The sequence below is a fragment of the Suillus discolor genome (assembly GCF_016758755.1).
Source record: "Suillus discolor strain FC423 chromosome Unknown F5147scaffold_11, whole genome shotgun sequence".
Lineage (NCBI taxonomy): Eukaryota > Fungi > Basidiomycota > Agaricomycetes > Boletales > Suillaceae > Suillus > Suillus discolor.
Genome location: NW_024541258.1, coordinates 194,512 through 206,160, shown reverse-complemented (window position 1 = coordinate 206,160; position 11,649 = coordinate 194,512). Strand labels below are relative to the sequence as shown.

The following is an 11,649-nucleotide window of genomic DNA, read 5'->3' as shown; positions in this document are numbered from 1 at the left end:
TCAACTCCGGCCTCTGAGCAATTTGAATCACCGGATTACTATTCCTGTTCGTCATTGAGGTACCAACTCCGGCCTCTGAGTGATTTGAATCACTGGATTACTACATTTTCTGTTCCTATTTGTCAGTGAGGTTACCAGGTGATCAGAAATCTTGGAACATCTCCATTTAGGATATATTAAGGTCAGAGCAACTGGGCTTGCCATAAGTTTGGTCATTTCTGAGTCGGTTAATCAAACACATTGTAATCCTGCCATCATCCCAATTCCCATGGATTTCTTCTGGTATTAATGTGTCTCCCTATGCTGTATGGCATATTTGAGAGTATTGCTGTATGCTGCCTGTATACTATGTGATGAACTTGGTCTAAGTTTGTATGTTTTACAGTCCTAAATTCTATGAACCGGAAACACAGGGCATGTTAAGCCTGAGAGTATCATGTTGGCAGACAATCACTTGTTCGGTTTACTGTCGGATACATGGTGGCGATTGGCTATGTAAGATTATACTGTATCCTTTCTTCTACCAAGACCTCAACTGCTTTGCAATGGCCCGATCCAACTCATCAGTACACAGCCCCCAAAAGACCAAGCAGAAATTGACTGAGGAAGAGCTGCTGGTCTTACAATCTCACCTAGAAGAATGGAAAGAAGCAACCAGTAAGGATAGAAAAACAATTCTGAGGGTGGTCATAAAAGAGGCCAAGATGCAAGCCCCTAAGATGGATGCCCGGCTTTTGAAGAAAAGGAAATCTGTGAACAGCCGATCCTCTAATTGTACAAATGCTCATGATGTATTAAGATGTACCGGGACTGGTTATATAACCGGAGAGCTGAAAAGACTCTCAAAAAACAAAGCAAGTTCGGTAAGAAATGGACTGCCCAGTTGGTGATAGAACACCAGTGCAAGAAGGAGATCCTTGAAAAGACCGGAGCAAGGCCAGGAGGGAAGGAAATGATTAAAAACTACCAGGGTGCGGTCAATGCAATTATGGGCGGTTTATCTGAAGAGCAGCTGGAGGAAGCAAATAAGACGGCGATAGAATGGTCTAGCAAGGCTCCTCCTACAGATGTCCAGGCTGAGTTCGCTCAGAGGAAAGCTCCTGGTATGATGAAGGATCTTGCGACTCAGTTATGGAGGCAGGCTGGTATGAGGATATTCATATTGTCGGCATGGAAAACTGAGGAAGGCAAAGTGAGGATCAATGGGTGAGTGACTTTTCATTCTCTCGACCGGTAAAGATGGCCTGATCCGGTCATAAGAATTGACTTCAATGAAAAGCTGGAGGGCAATATTTTCACAGATACAAAGGACTGGAAGCCCATGTTACCGGAGTGGAATGCCTATGTTAGAGAAGAGTTCGGTGAGCTTCTTTTTTGTGCAATGTTGATTGATCCGGTCAAGTACTTATACCATGTCGTAATACCAGCAGTTGGCCGGAATGATGATGACGATGGCAATGAGGATGCGGAGGGAAAGGAGAGCAGAAAGCAAAGGAGAAAGAAGAAGGAGTTCATTTTAGAGGTTGATGCCTATGGGCTTCCAGTCATACCGGATATTGAGCCCCTCAACTTAGAAAACAAAAAGTCTCTTATCCGGACATTCCTCACAAAACACTACAGTAAGTTTCACAAATCAAATATCTGTCGGGTTGATAAAGCAACTACTTATTTTGCAGGGTTTTGCAGTCAAAAGCCAAAGGCGTCTGTTCCTTGGTCTGCAGTGAGGGAGGCTCAAGACAATTTTATTGAGCCCAAGTTTTTACCTACCGGTGGGAAGATCAAGGACCTGTCCAAGCTTCAGTTGCATGAAGCTGACCAGCTCTTGCAGTTCTGGCATCAGAGACAAAAGGACAAGGTTCAGCCAACATTTGAATTCAAGGGCTGGCAAGACCATGACAAGGAGATGAGAGAACTGGTGGAGAAGATCTCAGAGTGTGACTCTAGCACAACATGCAGTCCAGTAACAGCAAAGACCAGAGTTCCGGTTCAAAAACCAACTGGCAGGTCAACCGGAAAGTCATCCGGCAAGTCAACCAGAAGGGTGGAACCAGAGCCAAGCAGTGAGGGCGAGGATGGTGATGAAGGTGAAGGTGAAAACAATGAAGCCTGATTACCACCTTCCAAGCAGAAATCGACAGGAAAGCCAGGCAAGGCTGTCCAATCTATTCCAGTTAAAAAACCACCTGCCAAGTCAACCAGAAAGTCATCTCGGAAGCTGACTGGAAGGGTGGAACCGGACTCAAGTAGTGAGGACGAGGATGGGGATGAAGAAGGCAATGCTGAAGTCCAATCACCGCCTCTGGAGCTCAAATCTATCGGAAAGCGAAGCAGAGCAGTCCGATCTTCGGAGGAAGATTCCGGCCTATTGGTCAAGAAATCTAAATCAAATGTCATTGGGCGCAACAGACCACTGGAGGACAGTGCTGGAACTCCTTCAGCAGGATCATCCAGCAACCATTCTGCAGCCCCACTGCCTCCCAAAACTGCCTTGAGAAGTAGCTTTGTTGGTCCTGCATCAGCCGGTCGGATGAAGAAGTCTGGTCAGAAGATACCTGCACCTAAACCAACAGCTCCTGCCACAACACAGGGCACTGGTAAGAAAACTAAAACACATGGAGCTCACATTGATAAGCCCGAGCCAAAGTGCTCCACTAGAGCTGCAAAGGTGTCTTATAAAGTGAATTACATGCAAAGAGCGTAATCATCACTTTCATTGAATGTACTATACAAGTATCAATGGTATATATATATGTCATGTTGACAGTTGGTATATTAATATAAGTTGAAATGCCAACAATAACTCACTAGTGGACTGAAGAACTTCCTCACTGACAAGGGCTTCTTCCAGCGACATTGTACCATGAGCCCTTTCCATCTCCAACCAGTGTATGGCCAAGCGCAAATCACCTACAGCACGCTGAATGACAAATCCCATAGGTTCCGGTTCACTAACCATGGCTAAAATTCAATGAGTAACAGTGATATTTGATGGCATGATAAGACCTACACAACTGGTACGGAAAACCATGTACTGGATCTGGTGTCTCAAATCCCATGTCCAAAGATGTCTCTTCTGGTTGAATATGCACTGAATTGAGATTAAACAATATATAGTGAAATGCAGGCATGAAACATACATGAATGATGGGCAAGATCATGTGCCGGATGTGTCCCAAAGCCCATGTCCAAAGGTGTCTCTTCTGATCGAAGACTCACTGAATCTACATGTAACAGTGCAACCCAATAAAATGATGAGACTCACATGACTGATCTGGAATATCAACTGGATCAATGCCGGAAGGCCTCTGGTCCGGATGATCATATTGAACTGGAGGTGAATTGAAGCCCATGTCCAAAGGCCTCTGGTCTGGATGGTGATATTGAACCAGATGTGAATTAAAGCCCATGTCCAAAGATCTTTGTTCTGGATGGTGATGTTGAACCGGAGATGGATTAAAACCCATGTCCAAAGGTCTTTGGTCTGGATGGTGATGTTGAACCGGAGGTGAATTGAAGCTGGTGTCCAAAGGTCTTTGGTCCGGATGGTGATGTTGAACTGGAGGTGAATTGAAGCCGGTGTCCAAAGGTCTTTGTTCTGGATGGTGATGTTGAACCAGAGGTGAATCAAAACCCATGTCCAAAGGCCTGTCTTTCACTGAAATGTCATTGACTGAATGATAATCATCAGTAATTCCATTCCTTGCACATGTATTCAACTAATATACCTGAGCCACCGACCAGTCAATTGTTTGCCAGGATGTTCGGAGAGCCGGTTGCCGGGTCCGGGGAATCATTGGCATTGAATGCATAGCCAGGTGGAAATTCCATGTCCAACTCGGATATGGGTGTGGCAATTGATGACTGGTTGGTACCGGACAAAGGATGGAACCCCATATCCAATGTGTCTGCCACCGGTTCACTTGTGAACCGGTCGAAACCCATGTCTAATGACTGGCTGTTTGCTATCCTCCACTCTAGCATCGTCAAAGTCTTGCCATCCCTCCACCAGTCATGAGCTGATGCAACATCTAGGTCTAGAAGGCATGAATAATTAGGTTTATAGGTCAGCATGAGAGGACTTACAGTCGCCAATGCTTGAGCAATTCATCCAAAGGCTGTCGTGGTACGATTGATGCATCAGGAAATCAACTCAAAACTGATATGACCAGACAGAATTGGTAATGAAAACACATAATTATACCTGATTTTTTAGCCTTAGATATTTTTATTACAGTGTCACACATAGATGAAATATGATATGACTATGTCAGAGAGATATCACCTTGACATGTGTCTTAGAAGTACACAACAGTGTGATCACCAGGCTATAATTGAAAGGCTGCAGATCATTACATTTTCAATGGCCTTGTAAAAATTGGCAATCGAAACACATCAATGTTTGCCCTTGAATATTTTTGTCACAGTGTCACACATAGATGAAACAAGATATGACTATATCAGAGAAGCATCAGGTTGATGCATGCCTTGGAAGCAGCTATCAGTGTGATGATCAGGCTGTCCATGCACTGTAATTAAATAGCTGCAGATTATCACATTTCCAGTAGATCGATAATGTATTGTAATATTTTTTACACAATGGGTTACATCTTATCTAGATTGCACAGAAGCTGCAATAACTACAATTGAGACGGTCTGCATATCAAACAAACATCATACTGATGTGCACCTTGGAAGCAACTAACAGTATGATGACTAGCTGTTCATGCACTCTAATTGAATAGCTGCATATCATCACATTTCCAGTAAACTGGTAATATATTGTGATATTTTTTAAATAGCGGGCTATTTTTTATCTAGATTGCATAGAAGCTGCAATTACTACACAGCTTGTGTTTAGCTGTCTAACATGGTTAACATCTACAAAGCTCGACAACTATGGACTACTGCAGACTAAAATTGACCATGGACTGACAATGCCATCAAGTGATTAGGGAGCTGATCATTGGGCGCACACAAACCAACTCGGACATGTGAAAATTTTGCTCAGGGATATGTTGTTATAACTCTTAAGTTGCCTATTCGCAGTATATGAAGCAACAATATGATATCAATAAAAAACTAAGTGAGTGCTCAAGGGAAGAATAAATATCACGAGATAGCATATAGTATCTCTTATAGCTGATAACAAAGTGGATGCTTGAAACGTACTCATGCTTGGCCTGCTGTATTTTTGCCACCTGCAGATGTTGGAGGTGCTCACTTAAGGTCGATGGTTTTACCATTTATCATGCCAAGATCGGAGTCACAAAGCAGATGGTCATAAATGTAAAGTGAGAGTAGTAAAATAACATAAATCTTGCAACGTACAGCCTACACATGTGGAATACCAGTACAGAAGTGAAAATTGTGGCGGACGACAAAGTGAGAGATTGATATAAATCAGTGGCACAATGAGATTACAGGAGTACAGAGTCACTGGAAGAGAAGGATAAAGATGAGGCCGAAACAAAATCATCGAGATAGTTGTCAGGTATATAGGTGTCAAACATTATAATTTCAGAGCTTCTGCATAGAGTCATGTTAGTGCGAGAAATTGAATCACAAGTTGCATGCTCACCATCTGATGTGGCCTCGAACTCAGACAAGCCTTCCATGGCTTCCGAAAACATGTCCACTTCGGCCTGTGCGCGCTGCTTCTTTAGATCTAGAATATGCACATCAGACTTAAGCGTGTCCACAGATTTGTGCTCCTTTGCTTTGAAGCTCTCGCTGTCGATGATTCATAGAGGCTTGCATTCGCAGAAAGATGTGTCCATGTAAGCACGGTATGTAACATTATCCACCCAAGTTTTCAACAAACAAGGTAGGGAAAGAAGATCATTGGGCTGCACAGCGTCAGGACATGGGGTCAACGTAGAATAGATGACACATACCCTTAAAAGACATTCAGGAAGTTCAGGAAGTTCCACAGTTTTCAGGGAACTGAGGAGCACACAGATGGTATCAGAATCAACCTGCATAACACCTTGGACATGCAATGATGTGAGAAGCAACACATTGCATTTGTCTCGAGTGGCTTGTGTAGGTTGGAAGCAATCAACATATTCTAGATTACGCGCTGGGCATGCTCCAGCATATGCAGCAACATCGACTGTAGCTGGTTTCGGTCGGTCAACTGCAAAACACACATTTAGTCTCAGACACGATTCTTTCAACAGGATGGCTCACAGGGATGGTGTCGATTTTCCAGCTCTTCACACAAGTTTGCGATAGCATTACTGAACAATGAAACTTTGGTTTGAGCTCGGTACATTCTATCCTGCATTAAACACCGCCCCTCTCGCGAGAGGAATACCATGCAACTCCCCTCTTCTTGCTGAAGCTGTGTGTTCATTGCGACCTCTTTGAGGCACATATCAATCAAAGTCATGAGATCATGAGCATCCACTAGTCCAAACACCACAGAAGCCGTTATAATAAGGGATTCTGGAAGCTGGAGTTGAAGTTAGAAACATAAAAGAAACATGTGAGGGCACTGACAGTGTCACGGCCTTGTGCCTGGAGCCAAGCTAGCAGGGCTGCCTCGGTCTGTTCAATTCCAAGAAAGTGGGTGGTCGGGACTGTTTGGCGTGTACCATAAGTATCTGAATGAATGTTATTTAACATGGTGAAGTTAGAGGTCAACAAGCTCGAGGGGATATTCTCACGATCGCCGAATGCAGCTTACACAACCTATACAGCTGGGCGATGGAGATCAATCCGTAAACCAAAAAGGATAGAGCGATGGTGATCAAACTATAAAAAAAGTAGCTTAGATAAAATAAATCATTGCATACACAAGGAGCATACGTAAGCATGTATTCAGGATGGAGATGGAGAAGGGAATACGAGACCTGTTGGTCCAGCTCTGGCGGGAGTTAGATGAAGTGGAGCACCGTTGAGTTTGGATGTGAGGACTATTAAAGAGTTGGGTTCAAAACTTATGTTGATCACTTTTGAGGCGCCAAGTGAAGATGTCCCGTGCATGTCTGTTTGCATATGCATGCCATCAAGTTCATAACCATTGGAGCTGACTCCGCGCTACAACTAACTAATGTACATTTCAAAAACGAGCTAATGACAAATGACAGGCGACATGCGGACGATGTAAATAGTATCACGCTACACACGCAGCACAGAAGGCTGGTTGCTTGGGCGGGTAATATGAAGGACGTCAGTCTCGCTTTAGTATGGTACATCAGCTATCACACAAAATACAAATTCTGAATGAGCGTACGTTATTACACATAAGCTCCTCAGAGCCTGCCTGAATGGCTGGATGTCGGGATCATCATGCTGTTGGAAGAGCATAGGACCTGTCTCTTTCAATTCCATGAAAATCTGGCTGGGTGTCGGATAATCTGCCAGGGAAATGGGATCGCTTGAGCTGTTGACAAGTCTTTGTAGTAAAACCTGATATAACTGATTGGAAAATTGAAGTGAACGAAAAACACAAGATTAGTATAGGCCACTTACAGACGACCTGAGGAACACTGTTGTCTCCCATGGGGGGTGTGGAGCATGCTTAAACATCACAGACTCAAGATCAGCAATGGTCAATCGAACACCGCACATGTTCTCCTTGGCCATCTGTTCATGCACGAATCAATAAAACCCGTTCTCCTGCGAGAAAAATAAGATTTTGATGATGAACGTGAAATCAAAGAACTTACTGCAAGAGGGAGAAGGTGCGCATGTGGTCTTAGGAACATCTGCAGGGCATCCAGGATTTTGTCCATCAGAACATCGCCAAACACACCATCGCCGAAACCCAGGCCAGCATGAGAGTCATCGATGATGTAGCCCAGCGTGCGTCTCACATCATAAAAAAACTGCGAAAACCATGCAGAAGTCTGTTCTGGGTTAATGATAAGTAGAGAAACCAATAATGACACGTACAAGGCCCAATATCTCGTGTTCAGAAATAGGCTTCTTGTTAGTTTTAGAAAGAACTGCAAATGAATCAGCACCTGTAGGTATCAGCAAAAATAAACTCACCAGTTTCCAAGGACGAAGGAGCGACATTCGTCTTTGTCAGACTAATGGGCCAGAGTTGGTCGATTACCTGCTGCCTTTGAGCGCGTTGGCTAGTGAGCAGGTGTGGGTTTTGCGTGCCACTGGAGCACATTGCAATCCTGATGAATACCCAAAGGTAGGCAAGCGGGTACCGCCACTGGGGGCACGCCATCATGATCCTGTGGAGACTACGACCTACAACACGTTTTGTTGGAGGATTGGCAGGCATGACTGCTTGTAATCCAACGGCGCTGCTTGGGCCCGGTACATTGATATAGGCAGACTCAGAGCCAATCCACGACTGCGGGATGGTTGAGGCCTCCTGGCCCGATACACTAAAGATATCGGAGAAATCTGCCAGGTTGCTGCTGCAGATTTTCTGGTAACCTGTAGGGTAGTGTGCAATATGGACGACAGTGCGACCAACAATGTCTATGTCATCGACCTACAATATTTGTCAAGGCGTGATCTGGGTAACATTGCAAGGTGGACTTACATATTGATATAGACCATGCATGCCATTCTCGCAGGTCATGCTCATCACAAAAGGCAAGTCCAACGGCGGGGCGGAGAAGTCGAGCTAAAATATCCCATTAGTAAGGTAGAATTGCAGTCGGTGTTCAACTTACTATCAGGATGTAGCACGGAACATCATTGTGGGAGGGTCATGAATGGTGAGACGTGTAGCACGGGTGTGCGAATGTAGGCAATCACACATAACTGTTGTCTGAGCTTGATGGGGGGTCAGTTTCACAGCGATCACCAACCAAAACACCCTACAACATAAAAATCCTCCATCGGACTCTACACCCATAATCAGACATGCGGAATACACTGTTCAGATACCCAAATAGAACTTACATAAAGAGGATATACTGTTGGCAGCGACCCAAAGTAACATGTGCTCTAGTTTTCGTAATCTAGCTCTATGTCACTGCCGTACATTCCATCAAATTCGCTTCCCAGCGATTCTCTACTTGAACCGAACTCGAGTTCGCCGTCTTGTATATTCGGATCTTCATCTTCATCTTCAACAGACGTCCCGTCATCCATAGAGCTTTCAACATCATCTACAACTTCTTCTGTGCTGGGGCTGCCTCGTTGAGACTCAGTGAGTGAGGATTGATGATGTGAGTATACATGTCCAACTCCAAGACCATAATGGAAACACATCAACATGTCGCGGTCCACAAACCTTGATACCATAAGGTCATATCAAGGTGTGAGAAGTTTCCTGACTTACCGATTTATATAATACGCGCACCAATCATATTTATCCTGCGCACATGCTGACAAACCCAATCCATCAGGGTGTTTCCTGCGATTGTGAAAAGAAGGAATGATATGGCTGCCCCTGAGGACATCCGCCAGATCCAGGAAGTCAAACGAGTGCTCGCCCACCAAAGACAGAAAGCTAACTCGGTCTAGAGTCAAGTTTTCCCAACCGGAGAGCTCATCCATGGGTTCATACCATCGAACCCATAGGAACTCCATTTGAGTTGGAGTGTAGTCGACAAAACCAGCTCCAATGTAGATTACATTTACATGATATATTCCAAGTACCTTACCATAGATGAATCGGTGACCTCGGTGCTCAAAATCATCCCCATCACGTTACAGTGTGTCGTCCGTGGATTGATGACATCCTGAGCTCTTCGAATGTCGTACGAAGTATAATTGAACCTTGCAACATTGTGATGATACATCCGATCGTCCTTCAGAATGATCCTGTCTATGTCCATTTCATCTCTGGACGCGGGAACAAGACTCAATTTTTTGATGCGATGTAAAAGGTGATCTTTAAGTTTGGGAGTAAAGTTCTATAAGGGCTTGTGAAATGTCATTTTTGTAGATATAAATGACCAACCTTAATGGCTGGGTCCCCTTGATGTGTGCGCAAGACGGATCCGATGTGTACAGGCGACAGCTGTGATAGGCCGATGTGGTGGTGAACATGTGGACTTGTCGCCAACTCTGCAACTTCGATATGAGGGTGTACAGAAACTCTGTATGTGATACGATGAATACGGGCCTGACGACGTTCAATTCGAGCGAGCTGTTTGATAAATAGCTTACGATCCGTACGACAATACCTGGCCTTTGGTGAATGGTGTTTGAGTTCACCCTGAGGAAGTCAGTCAGTGACGCCTCAGATTTTAATGGCACAAAACTTACCGGTTCGGTGCTGAATGAATCACATGTACCATACTGGCGGATCGTTGCTACATAGTCACCTAAGGCATGGAACTTGTAGGTCTGAAAATTGAACAACTTTGTGTGGTGCACACTTTTAGCAGGTTTAGCAGGATGATCTTCCTCAGACATTGCCCTCTGCTTCCCAGCGCGAGCAGTCTGCTTACCCTTCTGCGTCGCAGAAGATTTTACCGCCTGTTTGACACATTGTCTGTTGCGCGCTTCGACCTCCTGACGAAGTTCGCGGGTATCATAAGCACAGCAAACGTGCATATTGAAGTCGTGGAATTGATAGCCAAGTGTTGTAGTGACTTGATCCATGATATCTAGGGTTAGATCAGAATGCATACGCAGCTTGGCCAGCCCATGCCAATGCAACATGTTGAATAGTAACTTGAGAACAATTGTATTGTGTGGTTCGGGTAGGAGCCCGTCGAAGACAGGGATGGAACACTACACAGCGAGTCAGCTGTTATCTGATATAATATGGGGGGGGGGGGGATTATACCTGCAGGAGATCTTCAAAATTGCGAGCTGCCATCTGTTTCATCTCTGAAGAATTAGCCGCAAATTTTCGGATGGTATCTTGACCGAACATTGCAGTTTCTCGGTACCTGTGTAAATGGCTCAGGTTAATGATGAGAGTCAACGATCAATCACACCGCCATACCTGTGATCCAAAACATGGACAAGACTTCTGTCCTGCGCAACAATAATACATAATAAGTGAATAAAAAGTGACTTCCAGACCCCAATCTCAAACTCGTGCAGCAGATCTACAACAAGCACACGGAAAATATTAAAACCCAATGGACCGAGATGATCTGAAAAGCTGTTCTGAGGTGTTGTTAGATTTTATCGGTGACGATGACTCCAAGCTCACCGAGGTCGGCACCCAGGACTGTTCTTTTAGAATGTGTTCGACAGGTGCACTGCCAACAGCAAAATCCTTCTCATAGATCAATTTGCGTGCTTCGCTCGCCATTGGGCCCCTAGTTGCATCTTTGCGAGCTAGTGTCTCGCATTGTCGTCTATCCTGAGGCCTGCCCATGTTATGTATCCGATCCTTTGGTATAAGGCAGCGGGGACATGGACAATGTCCTAGATGTCGGACTGTTGCTATCAATACTCTGGTCAAATGCCAATCAGTCCTATTTAACACGCGATCTGACATTACTCACTTTTCAGGATAATCAGCAGAGTATGTAAAAATCCTAGGGTAGAATCTGTGCGTGATGCCATCGCAGCATCGAATTATGATGCCATGTTCATAGGCCTGCAAGAATTCATTGTCAAGCAAGATCTTCCATTGCTCATGAAAAAATTCTCTATGGCAATGTGTCGCACAGTCGCTGTTCATTCCCTTGCCACCTGCGAAATCCTTGAAAGAGTCTGGGAGCTGAAGAACTTACTGTAAGCATGCAGTGGCACTGAATCAAT

The 11,649-nt window shown here is 44.6% G+C and overlaps 5 protein-coding genes across 5 annotated transcripts; 1 reads left to right on the top strand and 4 right to left on the bottom strand.

Annotated features, from left to right (window-relative positions):
- Nucleotides 1–545: 545 nt before the first annotated feature.
- Nucleotides 546–2,701, top strand: F5147DRAFT_770424 (uncharacterized protein; the record flags this gene model as incomplete). The annotated part of the gene is made up of 6 exons (XM_041441152.1): nt 546–752; nt 800–1,206; nt 1,261–1,361; nt 1,431–1,619; nt 1,677–2,084; nt 2,139–2,701. 6 exons carry the CDS (start codon nt 546–548, stop codon nt 2,699–2,701), a joined length of 1,875 nt encoding a protein of 624 aa, XP_041296076.1.
- A 206-nt stretch (nt 2,702–2,907) lies between these two features.
- F5147DRAFT_650198 (uncharacterized protein) lies at nt 2,908–4,138 on the bottom strand (the record flags this gene model as incomplete). The annotated part of the gene is made up of 6 exons (XM_041433425.1): nt 2,908–2,958; nt 3,008–3,088; nt 3,138–3,200; nt 3,263–3,645; nt 3,873–4,034; nt 4,084–4,138. 6 exons carry the CDS (start codon nt 4,136–4,138, stop codon nt 2,908–2,910), a joined length of 795 nt encoding a protein of 264 aa, XP_041296075.1.
- Nucleotides 4,139–5,509: 1,371 nt separating this feature from the next.
- F5147DRAFT_770421 (uncharacterized protein) lies at nt 5,510–6,627 on the bottom strand (the record flags this gene model as incomplete). The annotated part of the gene is made up of 6 exons (XM_041441151.1): nt 5,510–5,526; nt 5,579–5,665; nt 5,822–5,846; nt 5,895–6,136; nt 6,190–6,454; nt 6,502–6,627. The coding sequence occupies 6 exons, from the start codon at nt 6,625–6,627 to the stop codon at nt 5,510–5,512; spliced, it is 762 nt and encodes a 253-aa protein (XP_041296074.1).
- Nucleotides 6,628–7,122: 495 nt separating this feature from the next.
- F5147DRAFT_770420 (uncharacterized protein) lies at nt 7,123–8,551 on the bottom strand (the record flags this gene model as incomplete). Its single annotated transcript, XM_041441150.1, has 7 exons — nt 7,123–7,183; nt 7,238–7,422; nt 7,477–7,590; nt 7,674–7,853; nt 7,900–7,952; nt 7,999–8,461; nt 8,513–8,551. 7 exons carry the CDS (start codon nt 8,549–8,551, stop codon nt 7,123–7,125), a joined length of 1,095 nt encoding a protein of 364 aa, XP_041296073.1.
- A 371-nt stretch (nt 8,552–8,922) lies between these two features.
- Nucleotides 8,923–11,260, bottom strand: F5147DRAFT_770419 (uncharacterized protein; the record flags this gene model as incomplete). Its single annotated transcript, XM_041441149.1, has 8 exons — nt 8,923–9,211; nt 9,281–9,579; nt 9,630–9,836; nt 9,884–10,141; nt 10,192–10,662; nt 10,718–10,823; nt 10,880–11,046; nt 11,093–11,260. The coding sequence occupies 8 exons, from the start codon at nt 11,258–11,260 to the stop codon at nt 8,923–8,925; spliced, it is 1,965 nt and encodes a 654-aa protein (XP_041296072.1).
- Between the last annotated feature and the right edge of the window lie 389 nt (nt 11,261–11,649).